Below are 24,102 nucleotides of genomic sequence, written 5' to 3'. Positions count from 1 at the left end.
CAGCAAAAGCTTTCCCCCACGACAACAGAAAACAAAAACAAAAAGATTCTAGGCATAGAGCCCTGAGGTAGAGCTCTTCACAGGCCCCCCCGATTCCGAAAATACCTGACAGGACCCGAGACCCGCACGGGTCGGAGCCGTGTTTTATCATAATCACTCGAAATGTTTCACAATAATTTAACTCTTGAGAGCGTAAAATGAAACCAAATGGACCCTTACGGGTCCATTTGGTTTCATTTTACGCTCTCAAGAGTTAAAGATCTATAAGGGTCCATTTGGTTACCAATACCAGCTCTCCATTATTTAGCTGGGGACCACCTGGAATCCCTTCAAGGTGGTCCCCACTCGGAATCGGTGCCGTTACCTCGGAACTCGGGTCTCTCCGTCATTGTGTGTAATACCCGCGTGGATCCGAAAAGACCCCGTGGTATGCCTACTGACTGTGTGTGTGTGTGTGTGTGTGTGTGTGTGTGTGTGTGTGTGTGTGTGTGTGTGTGTGTGTGTGTGTGTGTGTGTGTGCACGACTGCACTAATCAGGATGAGAAACGCAATGAAGTGCTGTTTAACTTGTGTGTGATGTTTTAGACAGACCTAGGATCAGGTTTACGACAAGTATAAGCCTTAGACTTTTCTCTATACTTTTCAGTATACAACAAGTATACTAGTCTCAGGAAGTTTAAGTATAAGCCTTAGACTTCTCTTTATACTTCACAGTATAAGACAAGTATACTTAAGTATACTAGTCTCAGGAAGTATAAATATAAGTCTTAGACTTTTCTTTATACTTATCAGTATACGACAAGTATACTAGTCTCAGGAACTATAAGTATAAGCCTTAGACTTCTCTTTATACTTTTCAGTATAAGACAAGTATACTTAAGTATACTAGTCTCAGGAAGTATAAGTATAAGTCTTAGAATTGTAGTACTTGGTAGTCTAATTAGTATATTTAGACTTGACTTTACACTTTTCAGTATAAGCCAAGTATACTTAAGTATACTAGTTTTAAGTATATATATCTGTCGAGTATATACAAGTAAACGTAAAGTATACTGTCTCATTTTTAGTATAAAAGAAGTATACTTATAGTACACTTTAATAAACTGCTTTTTGCTAAGGGTAGTCTCGCGTAGCCAGACAACTATTCCACAATCTCCGAAAAAGCCATATACAGAGTCTGGAACTACACCTCCCCAAATCCGAGAGAGGAAACTGGCACTTCCGTTCACGAACATATATTTCAAAATGTCTTTACATTTAATTTTTTAATTTCCATTTCTGCTAAGCAGCAAGCTAAATATACTTAGATGATTTGGATTTATGTTAGGATACATTTGCGCGACTGTAAAGACGAAACGGAAGTGGGGAGGAGGCTTCACGTCCGGTTTATATTTTAACCCATTAAGACCTGGAACTGTGTCATTTTTAGATTTGAGCTAAACAGCATTATTTTACACTTTGGGCTATTCAAAAATAGCAGATATACAAGCTCATAGCGCGGCACCGAATGCCGCGCTACGAGCTTGTAGATCTGCTATTTTTGAAAAATCGTGAAAATGTGTGCAAATCTTCTGAATATATATATTTTTAAAGCGAACATTTTTAACTCAAATCTTTGCTTCTGGGGGGTCCCTGGAACAAAATATTTTGATGGGGGTCCGCGGCCAAATACATATCATTTTGGGGGTCCTTGACATGAAAAAGATTGAGCACCACTGATGTAGAAACATAGGTTTTTCAGAAAACTGCTGGGATTTAGGAGACATGTAGAATCGGCTTCAGGTCTCAATGGGTTAATCATGATCAGAGCTTCCGAGTCCCAGACTGTATGACCGGAAACATTTGAAAATTGTGGGAGGCAACAGTCTGGCCACGCGAGACTAGTGCAGCAGCGACACTAATGGCTGTGCATCTTGCGTGATGTTTTAGGCTGGTTTAAGATCAGCCTACTGCAGCACAACAAAAGAAATGCTGGTGGTGCGCACCACCATACTGCAAGGCAAGCCAAGGTCATTGATCAATAGGTCTGCTATTAATTCATAAAGGCCACATTTATTTACACACGCATATTAAATGAATACTTCTGCGCATATTCATTTATTTATTTTTGTAGTTTCATATGCGCTTTTTTTTGAAGGGGTGTCTGGGTCGGGTCCGTCTCGGAATCTCGGAAATAATCGGGTTTCGGAACATATTTCCCCAGGTCCAATTAGGGTCCAGGTCTGTAAAAAAAAAACGTTGTCACAGGTCCACCCGGGTTTGGTTTTGTTATTTGGGAACGGCTCGGAATCGGATCAGATTTCACAGGTTCCATTTTTTTTTTTTTAGACCCTGAAGAGCTCTACCCTGATGGCCTCCAGTGCTCAACCATATACTGTATAGGGGGTTTTAAGTGGTTAAGACAAAGGCAAAAATTGCAGATATACAAGCTCGTAGCGCGGCACAAACTTGTAGATCTGCTATTTTTGAAAAATCTTGATTTGTGCAAATCTTTGAATAGATTTATATATTTTTAAAGCGAACTTTTGTAACTCAAATCTTTGCTTCTTGTCATTCTACAAATGTCTTCTAAAAACAGTTTTCCGAAAATAAACATTATTTTCTTTGACCCAGAAGCAAAGATTGGAGTTACAAACATTTGTACAAATGGTCAAGATTTTTCAAACAAATAGCAGATCTACAAGCTCATAGCGCGGCACTCGGTGCCGCGCTATGAGCTTGTATATCTGCTATTTTTTTAAAATAGCCCCAAAGTATAAAAACATGGATAAAGTGGTCACACACAGATGCGGGAATCCTGCGGGGTTCGAATGGTGGTGTTTTTTTTTTTCTTCTAAGTGGTCAAGACCGAGGCTTCGGGTCCTCGGGGCTGCACGGCGGCGCCCTCGCGCCGCAGCGACCCCGCCGCCGGCGAGGAGTCGCCGCCGCCGAACCGCGGCGTCACCTCGCAGCGCACCAGCAGCGTGTCGTCCTTGACGAACCCGCGCTGGCTCAGCTGCTGCAGGTGCAGGAAGGTGACGTAGCCGAACCCCTTGGGGTTGCGCATGATGGTGGGCTTCTGGAAGGCCTGGAGGTCCGGCTTAGTCTCCATCACCTCCATGTGATGCTGGCCCTCGGCGCCTTGGTCCAGCACGGCCAGCCGTATGGTGCCCTGGAAGGGCCAGCTCAGCTGGCCGTCGAAGGCGCCCTGCATGGTGTGCACGAACAGCGAGATGTAGTTGGAGCAGCGCGGCGCGTTGGGCGACTGCAGGTGCAGACGGAGGCAGAGCTTGTAGCCCGGCCGGCCCGTGTAGAAGCCGGGGCTGTGCTCCACCACGGGCAGGCCGGCCTCCTGGTTGCGGAGGTGCGCGGCGAACCCTTTGAGGCGCCACACGAAGATGCCCTGGCACTGCTGGGCCTCCAGCTCGCGGACCGTGTCCTCCAGCGTGGCCACCCGCCGCTTGAGCTCCGCCAGCTGGCCGACCTGCAGAGACGTGGTGGGAGGAAGGAGGAAGGAGGAGGAGGGGGATACACGTCATTTTTTGTAAGTAAGTGTTTCACATTGACACAGTGGTTGTACAAATATTTATCCTTTTTTTTTATTTTTATAAAAATACAATTATTAGACAATATGAAGAAGACGAATAGGAAAGGATTGGACTTTGGAGATGTTTACTATATATGTTTAGTTGTTCATTTGTTGCTTGTTTTGTTTGGGATTTTGGTTTGTTAAACTTGCATTTAGTGCAAGTACTGGTTGATGCGCCGATCATCAAGTATATACATTTTTTAACCCATTGATACCTGGAACGCATCTGTGTCACTTTAGATGTCTTTGGCTATTCAAAAATAGCAGATATACAAACTCGTAGCGCGGCACCGAGTGCCGCGCTACGAGTTTGTAGATCTGCTATTTTTGAAAAATCGTGAAAATTATTTTTTAATAGTTTTTTCCGATTTTTTTTTTAGGATTTTGAATTTTTTTTAGACGCTTCCTCAGGTCTTAATGGGTTAAACTGGATAGGGCAGGTAATAAGAATTTATTCTTCTTCCTGCTCCTTTTCGCTCATGGGTGTATTCAATGTAATGAATCTACTATCCTCTTATATGAACTATGTGCTGTAATACACTACCATGTGCGAAACAAAATAACATGAAACAAAATGAAATGAAATGTATGTACCTAACCCAGTGGTGCAAAAAGTACTAAATATTTTACTAAAGTAAAAGTATCGATACTGCAGTGCAGAAATACTCTGTTACAAGTAAAAGTGTGCTATTCAAAATTGACTTGAGTAAAAGTACAAAGGTATTGGCATCAAAATATACTTAAAGAACCAAAAGTAAAAGTACTCATTGTGCAAAATGTTCAAAATGTAAAAATCTTTTTAAAAATAGCAGATCTACAAGCTCACAACGTGTCGCAATGTGTTCTTCTGTCCCTATCAAATCAACACATACAAATAAATAGAAAGTACAGGAGAAATGCTTCAAGGAGGAGAGGCCCGTCATGACACCCAAGTGACCAGGGGCGGCCTTAGTGATCTGGGGGCCCGTTTCAAGAGCTAATACGAGGCCCCCATATCGGCGAAAATTAGTGGCACTCATTGAAATGACCACCAGTGAGTCCCGGGACTCACCTAATTGAAAACCTAATAACATCACTCACTGTATCATATTAGATTTAGGACACTTTCGCCGATTTTCAATCGCCGGTTTTCAATTGAGTTTTGGCCATTGTCACCCGTTTTTCTTTAACCCATTGAGACCTGGAACTGTGTCATTTTTAGATTTGAGCTAAAAAGCATTATTTTACACTTTGGGCTATTCAAAAATAGATCTACAAGCTCAGATCTACAAGCTCATAGCGCGGCACCGAGTGCCGCGCTACAAGCTTGTAGATCTGCTATTTTTGAAAAATCGTGAAAATGTGTGCAAATCTTTGAATATATATATATTTTTAAAGCGAACATTTTTAACTCAAATCGTTGCTTCTGGGGGGTCCCTGGAACAAAATATTTTGATGGGGGTCCGCGGCCAAATACACATAATTTTGGGGGTCCTTGACATGAAAAAGATTGAACACCACTGATATAGAAACATACGTTTTTCAGAAAACTGTTGGGATTTAGGAGACATGTAGAATCGGCTTCAGGTCTCAATGGGTTAATAACACGAGCTCGGACGGTCGGACGATGACAAACTGCCTGAGTAAAGTTCACTTTGAGTTGCGTCCAACACATCCACCGCCATTCCTGTCAGCCTTACCGTTAGGCCGCTAGGGGCAGTTGAAATTATTTTTTGGAGGTAATTGTTGTCTCCGCCAGGAGACATTGTTTTCACTTTCCACATGTCAAGCTAACATTGGTCAAGCCTCACGTGACACGTGACAATACGGTGAAATAGTGTGATCTGATTGGCTAGTGACGTATAGCGGCCTATAAATACATGTGTCACTTTGAAAGAGTCTTAGCCTCTTTCAAAGTGAGGTAAGACAGGAATAATCACGAAATGGCTGAGAAATGGCGGATACTGTAACAATTGGATAGGACACTTACACAGACAGGACGGATAGGACACTTACACAGACAGGATGGATAGGACACTTACACAGACAGGACGGATAGGACACTTATACAGACAGGATGGATAGGACACTTACACAGACAGGACGGATAGGACACTTACACAGACAGGACGGATAGGACACTTACACAGACAGGATGGATAGGACACTTACACAGACAGGACGGATAGGACACTTATACAGACAGGACGGATAGGACACTTACATAGGACACTTACACAGACAGGACGGATAGGACACTTACACAGACAGGACGGATAGGACACTTACATAGGACACTTACACAGACAGGACGGATAGGACACTTACACAGACAGGACGGATAGGACACTTACACAGACAGGACGGATAGGACACTTACACAGACAGGACGGATAGGACACTTATACAGACAGGACGGATAGGACACTTATACAGACAGGACGGATAGGACACTTATACAGACAGGACGGATAGGACACTTATACAGACAGGACGGATAGGACACTTACATAGACAGGACGGATAGGACACTTATACAGACAGGACGGATAGGACACTTATACAGACAGGACGGATAGGACACTTACACAGACAGGACGGATAGGACACTTACATAGACAGGAGTGATAGGACACTTACACAGACAGGACGGATAGGACACTTATACAGACAGGACGGATAGGACACTTATACAGACAGGACGGATAGGACAGTTATACAGACGGATAGGACACTTGTGTCATGTTACTATGACACAGTAACATGTTCTATTTTTAGTAAGAATTAGAACATAAGAATTAGAACATTCCCAACACAAGTCTGCTGGCGGAGACTTGTGCTCCGAGGAGCACTTTCTCTAGTTTAGATTATTTTCTTTTTTTTTTCGGGTTTGGGCAGAATTTGAGAACTCTATTATTCCATACCTGCGTCTCCTTCAGGATGATGAGCTCACGGAGCTGGTGGTCCTGCTTCACCAGCCTCCTGTCCATCTCCCCCAGCCTCTGCGCCTCCTCGCTGGGCTGACCGGCCGCTGACGCGCCTCCTCCTCCTCCTGCCGCTGCCGCCACTCCACCGCAGGCCGCCGCCGCCGCTCCTCCTCCCCCCCCGCCGCATGCCGTTGCTCCTCCTCCGTGCTCCTCTCCGGGGGAGAGGACAGAGAGGGAGGAGGAGGACGCTGCTGCTCCCCCCGGAGGCCAGAGACCATAAGACTGCAGGCTTGAGGCGGTGTTGAGGCTGAGGGTGCGCACGAACTCGGCCATGTAGCGCATGTGCATCTGAGTGAACTCCTGCATGTGCTGGGCCAGGTCATGACGCTGCATCTGAGGAGGAGGAGGTACACGAGATGATCACACGCACACATAATGGTAAATGGTGCATTTCAGTGGTGGAAAGTAACTACGTACATTTACTTAACACATTGAGTGCCAAAAACGGTCCGGACCGTTTTTCATAATCCAAACGAGGTGTGCCAAAAACGGTTATGGCCGTTTTTGGCCAAAAATATATATATATTTTTTTCCTTCACAGCACCAGGAGATATGATTTTACGAAGATTTAGACTCCAATCCACTTCCTTGTTAACTTATGACTTCAAAAGCCTGTATCTCGGCTCCTGTGTACTTTTTGTTTTTACGATGTATTTTCGACTATTTTCAACTGGCTGCAACTATGGAACGGATTACCGAATGTTTTTAATCTTTTTCCCCGGATTGTACGAGACCTCTATGTGTGTAATGAGGGGATCACCGTGAGGACGGTGATCACTGAAAATGTTTTGTGACTACTTGGAAAAAGGTTCAAAATTGGTTAAAAATCCAGGCACTGGAGGTACCCTGTTTTGAAAAAACCCTGGCACTCAATGTGTTAAGTACTGTACTTTTGAGGTATTTGTACTTTACTTGAGTATTTCCAATTTCCAAAACTTTCACTTCTACTCCACTACATCTCAGAGGCAAATATTGTACTTTTGCTCCACTACAATTACTTGAAAACATTAGTTACTAGTTACTTTTCAGATATAAATTATGATATTACGAAACATACATTAACCACTTTAGTCCTATTTTATACCTAGGCTATTTGAAAATAGCCTATCTACAAGCTCACAACGCGTCGCTTTGCGACGCGTTGTGAGCTTGTAGATCGGCTATTTTCAAAAATGTTTGTACTTTTACTTTTGGTACTTTAAGTACATTTTGATGACAATACTTCTGTACTTTTACTCAAGTAAATTTAGAATTCCTGACTTTTACTTGTAACAGAGTACTTCTACAGTGCAGTATTGATACTTTTACTTAAGTAAAACATTTGAGTACTTTTTACACCACTGGTGCATTTATACAGCGCTTTTATCCAAAGCGCTTTACATAGATTGTGCATTACATTCACCCAATCGGGAGCAGTTAGAGGTTCAGTGTCTTGCTCAAGGACACTTCCACACTAACTCTGGGGGAGCCCGGGATCGAACTGGGAACCTTGCGGTTTCCATCCGGCCGCTCTACCGGCCACTCTACCCCTGAGCCACTGCCGCCACACATACTATAATGGAGTGAGACCGACTTGTGCCTGTGACTGAATGTTTGGCTTTTTAGTTTTTTTCTTAACAGGTACTCAACCATGTATCTTGTTATTTTCATTCTCAGTTATTGTTGTCTCCGCCAGGAGACTATGTTTTCACTTTCCGTCCCCCGTCCCCCTCGGCCAAGCTAACATTGGTCAAGCCTCACGTGACACGTGACAATACGTTGAAAGAGTGTGCTCTGATTGGCTAGTGAGACGCATGACGTATCAGCGGCCTATAAATAGATGTGTCACTTTGAAAGAGTCTTAGCCTCTTTCAAAGTGAGGTAAGACAGGAGTAATCACGAAATGGCTGAGAAATGGCGGAGTAACACTTAAGACAGGATTAATCAAGTAACACTTAAGACAGGATTAATCAGGAACAGTACTGGCGGAGACCTGTGCTCCGAGGAGCACATTTTCTAGTTTTATTTCATATGGCTTTCATATTCAAAACTCAGTCAGTATGCAAAAAAAAAAAAAAAACTAAATGATGCAGTGAGCCATCTGGCCACATGTTTTTTTTTTAATTGGCAGGTACATATATTGGTAATTGGTTGTATTGAAAATATAAAAGATTTGAAAACATAACCAATCAGAGGTTTTATGAGTACCCCTCGGGCTACCCCCAAACTAAGAACCCCCTTGAGAATCAAATGGGGTACTCTCGACTATTTTAAATACAAGGCTCTTTCCTGATCACCTACCCTTTCCCGACATCCAAATGTGCTGAAAGTGCATGCGATGGGTGCTTTCGGACAATCTGTATCACAGTGGGACTCCATCTGAAACAAAAGCAACATTCATAGTTTAATTAATTGAATATGTGATGCATTGTTAGTGCATGAGTAAAGGCAGCTCCCCCACCGCACCAATATCGGCCCGTCACGGTCGCGGGGAGGCGTTGGAAAGCGTCTCCTCCTGACAACCTGTTGTAGAGCCGTGTTGTTGTAGAGAAACGGTTGTTGTCTCTTCCCTAGCCCCTGTAATCAGTGTTGCCATGTCGGCTTATTATAAGCGACTTTGGGCTTATTCTGTGAATACATTGTAAAACATGTTATAAACGTAAAATGGTGTCTTATAAACCCATGAGGGTTGGGCACTTTGTGTGCAGGACACAGAAATAAAATGATCTATCTATCTATCTATCTATCTATCTATCTTCTTCTGTAAAGTTGCTTGTAAAAAAAAATGGTAGTTCCGGGTTGCGTTTTTTTTGGGCAGTTTTCTGAAGTGTAGTTGCTTATTTAGGCACCGTTTCCAAATGTTTTAATTATTTAAACCAGAGGTTCTCAAATATTTTCATGAAAATGTTCTGTGCATTTGTGTTAGAATGTTTCAAAAAATGTTTCAAAAAATGTTTCAAAAAATATTCCAAATATTCCACATTTTATTGCATTTTATAAGAGTTTTTGAAAATAGCCGAGCTTGTAGATCTCTTATTTTCAAATAGCCGATGCCTGTAGGTTTAAAGTGCTTACAGTTAGCCTGGTTCCAGACAAATCTGCCATTGCAAAAAAAGAATTATTTGCCCTCGGCAGATTAGGTCTGGCCCCTCTCAATAGAGATTTTATTTCTCTCCCTCCGAAGTTGTGAGGGACCAATCAGAGCCCAGTATGCAAATATGCGGCGGGTTTATCACCAGCGGCATTTTTTTTTTTGCCCCTCGGAAATGCAGGTTCCACACAGAGATTCCAGACTAATATCTACGCAGTGATATTAGTCTGGCCATGCCAGGCTAGCTTACAGTATGTGGCCTAAGTTGCTTCTTTTGGGCTTGTTTTCCTAGACCCGATTCCTTATTTCTCTCACAAAATATGGCAACACTGCCTGTAAACAAGAGTCCTCATAATTCAGCAGGGTTTGTGCTGAATTAAATGCCAACTTTTGCCAACAAGTTGGCTATCTAATGTACTTTACTTGAGTATTTCCAATTTCCAATACTTTTGCTTCTACTCCACTACATCTCAGAGGCAAATATTATACTTTTACTCCACTACAAAACTTTAGTTACTAGTTACTTTGCAGACATAAATTATGATAAAATGAAACATATATTAACCACTTTAGCCCTATTTCATACATAGGCTATTTGAAAATAGCCGATCTACAAGCTCACAACGCGTCGCATCGCGACGCGTTGTGAGCTTGTAGATCTGCTATTTTCAAACATTTTAGTACTTTTATTTTTGGTACTTTAAGTACATTTTAATGCCTTTGTACTTTGTACTTTTACTTGTAACAGAGCATTTCTATATTGCAGTATTGGTACTTTTACTTAACCCATTAAGACCTGGAACTGTGTCATTTTTAGATTTGAGCTAAAAAGCATTATTTTACACTTTGGCTATTCAAAAATAGCAGATATACAAGCTCATAGCGCGGCACCGAGTGCCGCGCTATGAGCTTGTATATCTGCTCTTTTTGAAAAATCGTGAAAATGTGTGCAAATCTTTGAATATATATTTTTTTAAAGCGAACATTTTTAACTGAAATCTTTGCTTCTGGGGGTCGCTGGAACAAAATATTTTGATGGGGGTCCGCGGCCAAATACATATCATTTTGGGGGTCCTTGACATGAAAAAGATTGAGCACCACTGATATAGAAACATACGTTTTTCAGAATACTGTTGGGATCTAGGAGACATGTAGAATCGGCTTCAGGTCTCAATGGGTTAAGTAAAGAATTTGAGTACTTTTTTCACCACTGACAACATGTGGATGCACTGACCTGGTCTCTGATGAGCTCCATCCCACAGTATTCACACTCCACGTTGGCGAAGGGACACTGTCGCTCATGAAGCTAAAGGGAGCAAAAACCAGAGAGACGTTTTTCAGGAAGCTGTCCGTGAAGTTTAGTTGAAAAAAAAGAAGTACGGCACAAATAAACCGATTTGCTACATGTTGTATGTATCCAAAATGAATCCAGTAAGACCGGGAAAGCATCCGTGTCATTTTAACATTTCTTTTGGCTATTCAAAAATAGCAGATCTACAAGTTCATAGCGCTATATGAGCTTGTAGATCTGCTATTTTAGAAAATTTGTGAAAGTTTGTGCAAATCTTTGAATATACATATATTTTTTAAAGTGAACACTTTTAACTCCAATCTTTGCTTCTGGGGGGTCCCTGGAACAACCTATTTTCAGATGGGGGTCCGCGGCCAAATGCATATCATTTTGGGGGTCCTTGATATGGAAAAGTTGGAGCACCACTGATATAGCAACATACTGTTAGGATTTAGAAAGCATTTTTAGATATGTATTTGGCCGCGGACCCCCATCTCAAAATATTTTGTTCCAGGGACCCTCACCAGAAGCAAAGATTTAAGTTACAAATGTTCGCTTTAAAAATATATATATTCAAAGATTTGCACACATTTTCAAGATTTTTCAAAAAATAGCAGATCTACAAGCTCATAGTGCCGCGCTATGAGCTTGTAGATCTGCTATTTTTTGAATAGCCAAAGAAATCTAAAATGACACAGATGCGTTCCCGGGTTTCTCCAGTGTCAGACTTTGGGTCAGCTCACCTGTTTGTCCTCATAAACGAAGGAGGCCATACATTCCTGGCACTCCACAGGTCTCCGTAGACACTGGTGGCTCTGGTGTTCCTCCAGCTGGCTCTTCCTGACAGACTGGTGGCACTGGGGGCAAACCAGCGTGGCAAACTGGCACTGTGACACGTGATTCTGGTGACGGAAAAAGAAAACATGATAACAGTTCAATATACAGTTAAAAAAAACACAACTCCCTCATGTTGCATACAGATACAGTTTCAACAAACATTTATCATTTTCAATATCAATATTTTCCCAAGCTGCTTTTCGACCCCGGCAAACATGGAAAAACATCTCCACTACTGCAACAAAAACAACAGGGACTCCAACCTAGTATTAGAGCCCGACCCGATATTTTTGACAAAATAATGGTCAAAATTGACAAATCGGTGGTCTAGGATTCTTCCAAATCGGGATTAGAAAATACACGTACAACGCTGTGATTCCTGTTTTAAAGCAAACATGTTTTACTTTAATAATTTAATAAGAAAAAAACACACAAAAAAATACCTAATGGGAAGGATACATTTTTCTTCTTTCAGTTGTCCACCTCCCTGAGTGTCCCCAATCGGGATCCCCCCACCCATAGTTTGAGAACCTCTGCACTAGATAATTGGTTGAGTTACACAACCAACTGATTTGAGAGCAAAATGTCCACAATCACTAACGCCTCTTGACACAGCCTGCTCACAGGCAGGAATGTCGTCGTGTCCTTATTATCGTGCCTGGCTGTTCCGTTTAGATACAGTACAGACATGGAAGGAGAGGACATGTTGTTCCACTGTTAAGCGGTGGAGAGGTAATCAGACAGAGCCAAATTGATGTCTGTGTGGCCGGCAGAGCGGGGCGCCCTGTCCCACCTGTGATGTCTGAGAGGTCTGCCTTAACAGGATTCTAGGCAACATTAAGCCTAAATTAAAAATATTTATATATATATATTGCATTTTTTCCCCTCTATCAGCCACTATATAATGATGCTGAGGTGTTTTCCTGCATCGAAACACAGTCCTCTTTCTGAATTCCGTATTTTCCCTACAGTTTATGTTTGTCCGGGACGTACATACGCATGTGCGCGTCCATGCGCGTCCGTGTCCGTGTGAACTGTACGAGTGAAACCGAATGGAACCGAGTGCAGCCGACAAAAATGGAACGAGCCGCCATTGTTTTCTTTGGGCAGTTTTTACTTTTTACTTTGGTTTTAAAACGCTCTCAAACTTCTTTTTTGAGGCAAGGAATTTACTTTTAAGATATCGTTTGGATAGCATTTAGTTGTTTAACTTCATAAATGTGGTCAATTTATCATGACGGAGCCTATTTAAAAATAAAAATTCAGAGAACCGGCAGGGGCGGACCGGGCGGGCAGTGACACGCATTGTATCCGAATAAAGCAACCTATTTTTGGCATGGCCCGTCTAGAAGTCCCCCCTGCGCGTCACCCCCTGGTGGTCGGGGGGGGGGGGGGGGGGGGGGGGGGGGAGTGGAGGGGCAGTGTTTGACAAACAGTTTTTTTCTTTTTTTTATCTCTGAACTTGCCTACAATCCCTTTAACCCATCCAGGAATCCGGGAACGCATCTGTGTCATTTTAGATTTCTTTAGGCTATTCTTTGGCTATTGAAAAATAGCAGATCTACAAGCTCATAGCGCTGATATGAGCTTGTAGATCTGCTATTTTTAAAATACAATATAAAATTGTGAAAATGTGTGCAAATCTTCTTTTTAAAGCGAACATGTAAAATATTTTGTTCCAGGGACCCCCCCAGAAGCAAAGATTTGAGTTACAAATGTTCGCTTTAAAAAATATATACATTCAAAGATTTGCAGATATTTTCATGATTAAAAAAAAAAGCAGATCTACAAGCTCATAGCGCGGCACCGAGTGCCGCGCTATGAGCTTGTATATATGCTATTTTTTAATAGCCAAAGAAATCTAAAAATGACAGATGTGTTCCCTGATTTTCAATTTTTCCAATGTACTGTATGGTCCGTTCAGAGCTACGGTCCTTAACACTATTAACCGTGATTGCACCCGTTTTTAATTTGTTTATTTAGTTTTAGTTGACTTATTTTAGGTAGAGTTTTAAGTACTCATTAGTACTTAGTAGTTTTAAGTACTCAATCACAAACATTAGTACTACTAATTTTTGTGATTGTACTCCGATTCACATTTCTTGTCAATCTGTAGTGGATTTGGATTGTGTACGGCTACATTGAAAATGAGGGCTTGCCCCTCAACTGCACTCCGAGTTTAATTAAAGGTGGTGATGATGATGCACACACGCGCGCACGCACGCACGCACGCACGCACGCACGCACGCACGCACGCACGCACACACGCACACACACACCTACAACAGTAATGGGAGAGTCAGTTCTGACCTTATACTGTGGCAACAACCACCAATTTACCCTAAACTGAATAAGCCTAGTTCTAATAAACAATACATGAATCTTTTGAGTTGGTATTTTGTGAAACAAATGCATTACACTAGCTGCTGTTATCTCAAGTTGTGCGTGCGTGCTCACGCGCACGTGTGTGCGCGTGCGTGCGTGCGTGCGTGCGTGCGTGTGTGTGTGTGAGAGAGAGAGACAGAAAGAGATTGAGTAAACGATAAAGACTTGTATGTTTATCTGTTGGGAGGATCTTCTGACAGACTGAGTTACACAACTTTAGCATGCTCTAGTTATTCAGAAGAACAGCTTCTACAGTATGTGGCTGGGTGAAGGAACATGCCTGTGGTCTTACGCTGTGTGTGTGTGTGTGTGTGTGTGTGTGTGTGTGTGTGTGTGGTATTATTGTGAAATAGATACTGTAGTTGTAAATGCATAGAAGCTCAAGCTACTGATAACAGCCGTCAACCTTGAACAGCATGGTGTAATATTAAAGGCTGATGCTGTGATGTTTACATGTCACGCCTCTGATTTGTGGAATGCCAACATGCCAGGTGAAAACACACACCTGGGCGGCTTGGTTTGTTTGGTTTGTTGGTGTGATAAAAAACCTAAAGTAGCACAACGGCTATTCTTTATGCCACTATTGCAGCATCTCTGTACTGTCACAGAGCCCCCCCTGGGCTCCTTTTTTTTCCGCTCCCCTCACGCACTGCCCCCCCTGAGGCAGGGCGTGGGAGTAGTGCTTTTTTGCCCATCCCATCCCCCCCCCCCCCACTATATTCTTGCAAAGAGGGAACGGGCATCCCGCCCAAGATAGCGCCGCCCATGGCTGCTGTGGTGCTGGGGAGTGTTGTTTCTGTCTGTTGTAAACTGTGCTCTGCTGTACCAAGTCTAATTCCTAACATGTTCACATGTCATGGCAATAAAGTCTTCTGATTCTGATTCTGATTCTGATTCTGAACTGTAGAGCACACCTGCTGTATCACACCCTTCATCATCAAGGACTTACAGTATAACCACTTTAACCATTATTTTATACTTTGGCTATACAAAAATAGCAGATATACAAGCTCAGCGCTATGAGCTTGTAGACCTGCTATTTGTTTTATTTATTTTCAATCCGTGCAAATCTTTGAATTTTGAACATTTTTAACTTGAATCTTTGCTTCTGGGGTCCCTGGCACAACATATGTTGAGATGGGGGTCGGTGGCCAAATACATATAATCGTGGGGGGCCTTGACATGAAAAGGTTTGAGCACCACTGATATATACTGATACACTTGAGAAAACTGTCAGGATTTAGAAGAGATTTCTAATCGACCTAATCAGCCTCAGGTCTTAATGGGTTAACTAGCTCTTTGGTTCAAACTTTGGTTAGTGAGAGCCGTACCGACATGTTGGAAAGACGCAGCATAACAGACAAAACAAGTCTTACGTCTAAACTTCGGAGCTCCATTTTGTCAGCACAGCCGGTGTTGGGACAGCGGACCCTGAGCGACAGGATCTCTCGTTTGGCAAAGTTATCAGGAAACAGCTGCTCTTCTAGAAGCATCTCGTTATCCACTGGACACTTCTGACCCGTGTCCCTGTAGCGTATAGGAGGGACATAAAACACATGATTATCCACTGGACACTTCTGACCCGTGTCCCTGTAGTGTATAGGAGGGACATAAAACACATGATTATCCACTGGACACTTCTGACCCGTGTCCCTGTAGCGTATAAAACACATGATTATCCACTGGACACTTCTGACCCGTGTCTCTGTAGAGTATAAAACACATGATTATCCACTGGACACTTCTGACCCGTGTCTCTGTAGAGTATAAAACACATTATTATCCACTGGACACTTCTGACCCGTGTCTCTGTAGAGTATAAAACACATTATTATCCACTGGACACTTCTGACCCGTGTCTCTGTAGAGTATAAAACACATTATTATCCACTGGACACTTCTGACCCGTGTCTCTGTAGAGTATAAAACACATTATTATCCACTGGACACTTCTGACCCGTGTCTCTGTAGAGTATAAAACACATTATTATCCACTGGACACTTCTGACCCGTGTCTCTGTAGAGTATAAAACACATTATTATCCACTGGACACTTCTGACCCGTGTCCCTGTAGCGTATAAAACACATGATTATCCACTGGACACTTCTGACCCGTGTCCCTGTAGCGTATAAAACACATGATTATCCACTGGACACTTCTGACCCGTGTCCCTGTAGCGTATAAAACACATTATTATCCACTGGACACTTCTGACCCGTGTCTCTGTAGAGTATAGGAGGGACATAAAACACATTATTATCCACTGGACACTTCTGACCCGTGTCTCTGTAGCGTGCGTATAGGAGGGACATAAAACACATTATTATCCACTGGACACTTCTGACCCGTGTCTCTGTAGTGTATAGGAGGGACATAAAACACATGATTATCCACTGGACACTTCTGACCCGTGTCTCTGTAGCGTATAGGAGGGACTAGGCCTGTCACAATTATTACATAATCGTATAATCGCAATTATCTTTGCATAATCGCCATAATCGTTTACATGTTGAAAAATGTTCACACATTTTCAAAATTAAAAAAGCAGAAATAGCAGATCTACAAGCTTACAACGCGTCACTCTGTGACAAGTTGCAAGCTTGTAGATCAGCTATTTCTGCTATTTTTACATGTATAAAATTGTTAAAGGAGACACACCATGAATTAAAAAAAAATATTTGATATGTAATATCATATGGTGTATGTCCCTCAAACCATTTTCAAAAGGTTTGAGCCTAAATCAACACTCAGATATACTCATCCCAAGTCAATTCTCTCAGGCTTATAAAGCACTTTCAGCTGCAATACCAAAACGTCCTGTTGGGCAGAGGGGTGCTACTGAGCAATTCTGTCTGTCAAAATACATGGGCAGAAAGTTTCGTGATGTAAGCAAACATTGACATTCTGAGATGGCCTGTTCAGACACGCCCATTCTGAAAATCTCTGAAATGAGAATGAATGACTGAATGTTAAAAAAATATATTTTTGGGGGTACAAGAGACACTGGGGAGCCCAAAAAAAAAAAAAAAAAAAAGGTGAAATTCATGGTGTCTCCTTTAAATATGTCAATAATTCCTTTGTATATTTAATTATTTGTCATATCTGCCCTGCGCATTTTTTGCATGCGAAGCCTAAAAGGCAAACAGAAAAGTAAAAGTAAACAAAAAATAAAGTTATTCATACGTTCCAGTGTTCAATGACCAAACACACAAATAAATCGTCAATCGCAATCATTTTAGTGACAATTAATCGTCAATAACTACCGGATGGACTTCTCGATGCAGTTCTTGCAGAAGCGGTGTCCGCACGGCGTCTGGATGGCGTTCCTCAGGGCCATGAGGCAGATGGGACACTCGTACTTGCTCTCCAGCGGCGGGTCGAACTCCACGTCGTAGCCCTGCATGGGGACGTCGGCCTGGCCCTGGAGGAGGCTGGTGGGCGTGGTGCTGCCCAGAGTCCCGGGGCTCTCCGAGGGGCTGAGGAGGAGGGGCTCGCGCTCCTTCTCCAGCATGGCCAGGGCGCAGCTGGACAGCTCCCCACAGCCGCCGCCGCCCGCTGCCGCGCCGCCGTCACAGCGTCCGTCCAAGTCTTCCAGGCTGCCCTTGCTGCTTTCAAAGCAAGAAGCCATCTGTAAAGACTAGAAGGAGAAAAATAAAGACTTTGAATTAGAGCCCCGACCAATAGGCTTTATTCACAGCAGCCATATTATGAAGACATTCACAGGTGTTACCAATGATACTAATGAAGGCTCTGTTCCATTCTGGTCAAACAGAGTCAGGGTGCTGATGTTGTGCATGTTGGCTCGACTGTAAACACTCTGCTACACCAGTGGGTCTACAGTTGGGGTCCAGGGACCCTCGTGGGCTTCCAAATGGCCCCTTACAGGTGTGTAACTCTGAGAGTGTACAAATGGAACCAAATGGACCCGTAAGGGTCCATTTGGTTCCATTTGTACACTCTCAAGAGTTATGGGGGTCGTGGAAACCACTGTGCTACACTAAATGGAACAGAGCCTTCATTAGTATCATTGGTAACACCTGGGAAGGAAGTAATATGGCTGCTGTGCATAGAGCCTATCTGGGAACCCATTAGTCTCGCGTCACCAGACTACTATTCCACAATCTCTGAATGCTATATAGAGTCTGGAGCTCCACTTCCCGAAAGCTGTGTAACGGAAGTTGTTCAGACCGGAAAAACATTCGACCAATCACGACGCGGTGCCCGCGGACCTGTAGTCCTAGTGGAAACAGAACCGAGGCGGAAGCATAGTCATAGGAGCGGTAGATTCATGTTATTTGTGCGAGGATTGTTTATCAGAGAAAACTGAGAAAGGTATCATGGAATTAACACCGAAAAAACTGTGAAAGAAGACACTAGTAGACATAAACGATATTTATGAGATTCGTTGATTCCAGTCGGACGCCACTGCACAATGCTGAAACGGACGTGGGTAGGGGAGGGGCATCCGCTTTCCCCTTACACATGATCAGAGCTTCCGAGTCCCAGACTGTATGTCGGAAACATTTGTAAATTGTGGGAGGCAACAGTCTGGCCACGCGAGACTAGGAACCCATCGTCAAACAAAAAGGAAAAACAGCGCCCTCTGCTGTTTTTCACTTATTCACTTGGCTCTGGGCGGAGCTGTACGGAGGACCCATGCTCAGGGAAACCGGGGTTTTGGTCTGCCTTCAGCCCTCCACTTCCGGTGGTGCGACTATGTTTTCATTCCCACTAACAACTTCTCCCCAAAGAACATGGATGGTTTTTGTCATAAGCCCACTTGTTTCTATGATGAAAGAGCAATTTAAAATGTTTCCGTGGTTTTGTCGGCTCCGAGGACGCTATTGTTGAATGAGTTTCGTTTGTTTCCAGTGGGGAACGAGCCGCACACATGTCAATCCCGCCCACTACATTTGATTGGGTAAAGCGCGGCCTGCTTCCGTACTGAGGGCACGCCCACTTGTAGCCACTGTGCACGTGGTTCTCAACACGGCTACCGACAGATTCAAGCGCAGCTCTGAATCTGTTCTTGAGAGATTAGAGCCCGACCGAAGACAGTCCTAGACAGTGGTGGGACTACACCCATCTTCAACCTATCTTCATATAATAGATCCTCACTAATGCTCATGATAAAATGGTGTCATTTGTTTCTACTCAATCTGTGTGTCTTAGGAAGGCTGTGGACACTTCAGATACCCGTCTACCGTCTAACATCGTTTTTTTTCTTCAAATATATGTATTTTTTTATTTCAATCTTGAGACCTGAAGCCGATTCTACATGTCTCCTAAATCTCAACAGTTTTCTGAAAATGTATGTTTCTATATCAGTGGTGCTCAATCTTTTTCATGTCAAGGAGCCCCAAATTGATATCTATTTGGCCGCAGACCCCCATCAAAATATGTTGTTCCAGGGACCCCCAGAAGCAAAGATTTGAGTTAAAACATGTTCGCTTTAAAAATATATATTTTCAAAGATTTTCACACATTTTCACGATTTTTCAAAAATAGCAGATCTACAAGCTTGTATATCTGCTATTTTTGAATGGCCCAAAGTGTAAAATAATGCTTTTTAGCTCAAATCTAAAAATGACACAGTTCCAGGTCTTAATGGGTTAACACGAGAACAATGGCTTCCATTATAGCATGCTAAACTTTCCAGGAATAGAAAGCCTGCCGTTTCTATTAGCTTGGATTCCCCATCGATGATGTCACTGGTAGACGGGTTTCTGAACTGTCCACACAGCCCTCCTCTGAGACAAAAGAGTGAGTACAGAAACAAATGGTCACCATATTATAACGAGCATTAGAGAGGACCAATTATACGAAGACAGGTTGAAAAACGGGTGAAGTCGTCCTTTAAAGTAAAAGTATCAATACTGCCATTTAGAAATAAATACTCTGTTACAAGTAAAAGTCCGGGAATACCTTTTTTTACTTGAGTAAAAGTTAAAAAAAAAGTACTGAGGACACTGGGGGACGGACGTCACTCCCCTCACCGAGTCCCTGCACGATTCATATATTATTCCAGGACTGAAAGGATTTTGAAGGACCCCCATCATCATCATCACCGCCAGCAATGGACCGCTGGGGGGGGGGGGGGGGGGGGCACACACCTGCTCCGGTCAGGCAAACACCTGCACCGCCACAAAGCCACGACACAGACACAGACAGAGCCTTCCCCCCCCCCCTCAGGCCATCACACTAGTCTTTGTTAAGACTAAACTCTGTGTTATTTGTGTTCAGTCAGTGCTCTTTCTTTCTTTCCATTCGGCCGATATTGAGGGAAAAGACATTGTTGGGACTTACATAATAAAACGTCCCTATTCTGGGCAATGGATGTCATAATAATAGGAGAACGAACACTCAGCAAGAAATAAGTGAACATGTGGAGAAAATAGCCAGACAAAACCAGCTCACGGCCAAGCAAGGTCACACGACGCGTCGCGACACGACATATATACGTAGTTGTGTGAGCTTGTAGATCGGCTATTTTTGGCGAAGAGATGTTCCAAAACTGTCTATAGGTCTGAAACACACGCATTCTCTCTCTCTCTCTCTCTCTCTCTCTCTCTCTCTCTCTCTCTCACATCAAGTGGCCCGGACCCCAAAATGAGTTCGACTCTCAATAGAGACCTTCAGGGTGCTTCTTGAGGACACACTACATAGTGACTGCACCTGTTTCATGTAACACTATGTTTATTTGCATCTGATTTTTAAATCTCGGTGTTGTTATCCATGTCCTCACTGTATTGTCTGATTCACCGCCTTTTGCGATTATTTTAATAATTATTTGTTTTATGCTTCTGCTTTTCTTTTTTTACTTTATTGTTAAATTAGTTGTGACATTGTAATGTGATTCAAATGTTTGTTATCAGGGCGTCCTTGAAAAAGAGAGCTTGCTCTCAATGGGTTTCCCGGAATAAATAAAGGAAAAAGAAAGAAATCTTTGCTTCTGGGGGGAGGTCCCTGCTAAATATTTTGAGATGGGGGTCTGCGGCCAAATACATATCATTTTGGGGGTCCTTGACCACTGATATTATAGCAACATAAGTTTTACTGAAAACTGTTAGGATTTAGAAGACATTTGTAGAATCCCCAGCAAAGACTTGAGTTACAAATGATCGCTTGTAAAATATATATATATATTCAAAGATTTGCACACATTTTCAAGATTTTTCAAAGATAGCAGATCTACAAGCTCATAGCGCGGCACTTGGTGCCGCGCTATGAGCTTGTAGATCTGCTATTTTTTGAATAGCCCAAAGAAATCTTAAAATGACACCGATGCTTTCCACCGATGCTTTCCCGGTCTTGATGGATGAAAGCATTTTAGCAGACGCTCTCATTCAGAGCGACTTGCAACAGGTGTGAAATCGGAATAAGCAGAGTAAGTGTCAGCTCTAATCAATAGCAACAACAAGGTAAATAGACACATAAATAGATTGCAGGGAGAAGCAAGAACTGAAGTGCATTGAAGCACACCAACGCACGCAGAATAATGTGAAACAAGATGCTGCCTAAATCAAATCATGTACATTCTGTGGTCGGAGAAAAAAAATGCCCAATTCTAAGAAACGAAACATGAGAACATGTTGGCTGATCTACAGCATTGGTTCTCAAAGTGGGGTCCGGGGACCCCCAGGGGGTCCTTGGGGGGGGGGGTACCCGGGGGTGCATTTTTCCCATTGACATTTCCAAAAATATTTATATCAATCATTTTAAGCTCTTGTCAGCAGGGAGTGTTGTGTGGGAGGAGTAGGACGAAGGCTCTACTACGTCCTCCTGGTGGGGGCTCCTCACTTGCCAGGTGAGTCCGTAGGATAACAACAGCAGTGTCAACACAGACATGTGTGTGTGGGGAGGAATTAATTGGCATAACAACTAAATTGGGGAGGAAAAGGCGGTAAAGATAATTGGCTACTCTAAATTTTAAAAAGGCGGCGGGGGGGGTTTGGGAACCGAAAGCTTCATGGTTCGATTCACAGCTCCTCCTGGCTTTAGTGTTGAAGTGTCCTTGAGCAAGACACAGCCCCTTTCGGAACGCTGCATACCTTTTTAGAAAAAAAGAAAAAGGTATAGGACAGTGGACCTGGTGGGTGCTGCATGTGCATCACTTGCCAGCAGTGTTGTTATAGCAGTGTTTAACACTTCAAATGGCCATATACTTTGGTGACCATTGCTCTGATCAGCACAACATAGGACTAGTTTTGAAGGCTGCGGTAGGTAGCAGGTAGGAAGGTTAAGTACTTAGTAGGTACCTACCTAGTCCTACAGTTAACATTACATACTGTAGACCAGGGGTCTTCAACAGGGGGTCCTCGCAGTTACTACAGGGGGTCCGCCAAATCTTTGTGTGATATGATGTTGTTGTTTTTTACCTTAACCACTTGAACCCTAGCATCCCTTTTTCTGAGGAGAACTTTAGCCAAAAATAGCAGATCTACAAGCTCACAACGCCTCGCATGTGAGCTTGCAGAAAAAAGAGCAGACCAAGTAAAAAAAAAAAAGCTGAATCTGAAACACAATTTTATACAATATAGAGGGGGGTCCTGCTTCATCTCTCTCTCAGCTAGGGGGTCCTTGGCCTGAAAACGTTGAAGACCCCTGCTGTAGAGACCCTCAAATCTGTCCAAGCACACAACAGGACAGAACATCATCATGATTTGTGTGCATGGGGAACTCATTTGAAACAAGCTCAGTGCTTTTATGAGTCTTCCAGTTTAGTAGACCTTGTATTGTGAATTTGTACTTCCATGTACTGTTGTTCTCATGTCTTACTAAATAAAGTACATCAATCAATCAATCAACAGCAGCTCAACATATATATTGATTATTGATCTCACATTCATTCAGTGACTAATAATAACAACACATCTATAAACTGATCAGCCGTCAGATCTAAGCTCATTCAGCCAAAAGTCCCCCCTGTGTGTGTGTGTGTGTGTGTGTGTGTGTGTGTGTGTGTGTGTGTGTGTGTGTGTGTGTGTGTGTGTGTGTGTGTGTGTGTGTGTGTGTGTGTGTGTGTGTGTGTGTGTGTGTGTGTGTGTGTGTGTGTGTGTGGTCACTCATGTGAACGTCTCATGCGGAACTGTAACAAACACAGTTACACTACAGTAACACTTCATCATGACTAACTAACACACACTAACGTTAGCTGTAGTGTACAAACCTCGTAGACGTATTTATGATTCTGACGTTTTCAATCTACGAGAGTTGTAGGGTTCACATGGACTTTCTGCATTATACCCTCAGATACTCCAAACATGTACAAATTGAAGATAAAGGTGCTTACCTCAAAGCCCCAAATGTTAACTACTTCTACGGGGTAGTAGTTTAATGTAATAATCCATATTTTTCAATAAAGAAGTGTTTTAATGCCGTCTGTGGCCGATTCTGTCGGAAGTTCCCAATGGGCGGTAGAGACGGGTAGTGAGGGGGCGCATCTGGTGAAACCCGGAATTACACTCAATGTAAACAGGAAGTAGACGAGAGTGAAAAAATGGCGTTCGGCCACAGACGGCATTAAAACACTTCTTTATTGAAAGATATGGATTATTACATAAAACTACTACCCCGTAGAGACAGTTAACATTTGGGGCGTGGGGGTAAGCACCTTTATTTTCAATTTGTACACGTTTGGAGTATCTGGGGGGCATAATGCAGAACGTCCATGTCTCCATGTGGGGTGAACCCTACAACTCTCGTAGATTGAAAATGTCAGAATCATAAATACGTCTACGAGGGTTGTATTCTACAGCTATAACCTAACACACACTAACGTAAAGAAACGCGACAGCAGCGACACACAGACAGGTCGGAAGCCGCAGACATTCTTATCAGTTAGTTTGTTCTGTAAATAATGTGTGTTTGTTTATTTATTTATTCATAAACATTTACCTTTTTTGCCTTGAAAAAAAAATGTCGTGAAGTTTTTCTGGTGGATTTCCTGGATTCCCCCCCTCTACGGTAGTTCCGTCAGGGTT

General features: G+C 42.9%; 1 protein-coding gene across 2 annotated transcripts; it reads right to left on the bottom strand.

Annotated features, from left to right (window-relative positions):
- Positions 1-2,752: 2,752 nt before the first annotated feature.
- On the bottom strand, positions 2,753-24,072 carry traf6 (TNF receptor-associated factor 6). Of its 2 annotated transcripts, none has more exons than XM_084064223.1 (8): positions 24,017-24,072; positions 17,383-17,756; positions 15,494-15,644; positions 11,639-11,797; positions 10,839-10,910; positions 8,815-8,892; positions 6,472-6,867; positions 2,753-3,463 (listed from the first exon to the last, which is right to left on the bottom strand). In XM_084064223.1, exons 2-8 carry the CDS (start codon positions 17,745-17,747, stop codon positions 2,834-2,836), a joined length of 1,851 nt encoding a protein of 616 aa, XP_083920349.1. In that variant the 5' UTR covers positions 17,748-17,756; positions 24,017-24,072; the 3' UTR covers positions 2,753-2,833. The 2 variants fall into 2 exon arrangements, with proteins under 2 accessions (XP_083920349.1, XP_083920350.1); XM_084064224.1 differs by having other exon boundaries at positions 17,383-17,747; positions 24,017-24,053.
- Between the last annotated feature and the right edge of the window lie 30 nt (positions 24,073-24,102).

Source organism: Gymnoscopelus microlampas (genome assembly GCF_963454915.1).
Source record: "Gymnoscopelus microlampas genome assembly, chromosome: 1".
Classification (NCBI taxonomy): domain Eukaryota; kingdom Metazoa; phylum Chordata; class Actinopteri; order Myctophiformes; family Myctophidae; genus Gymnoscopelus; species Gymnoscopelus microlampas.
This window is presented reverse-complemented; position numbering and strand designations above follow the sequence as displayed.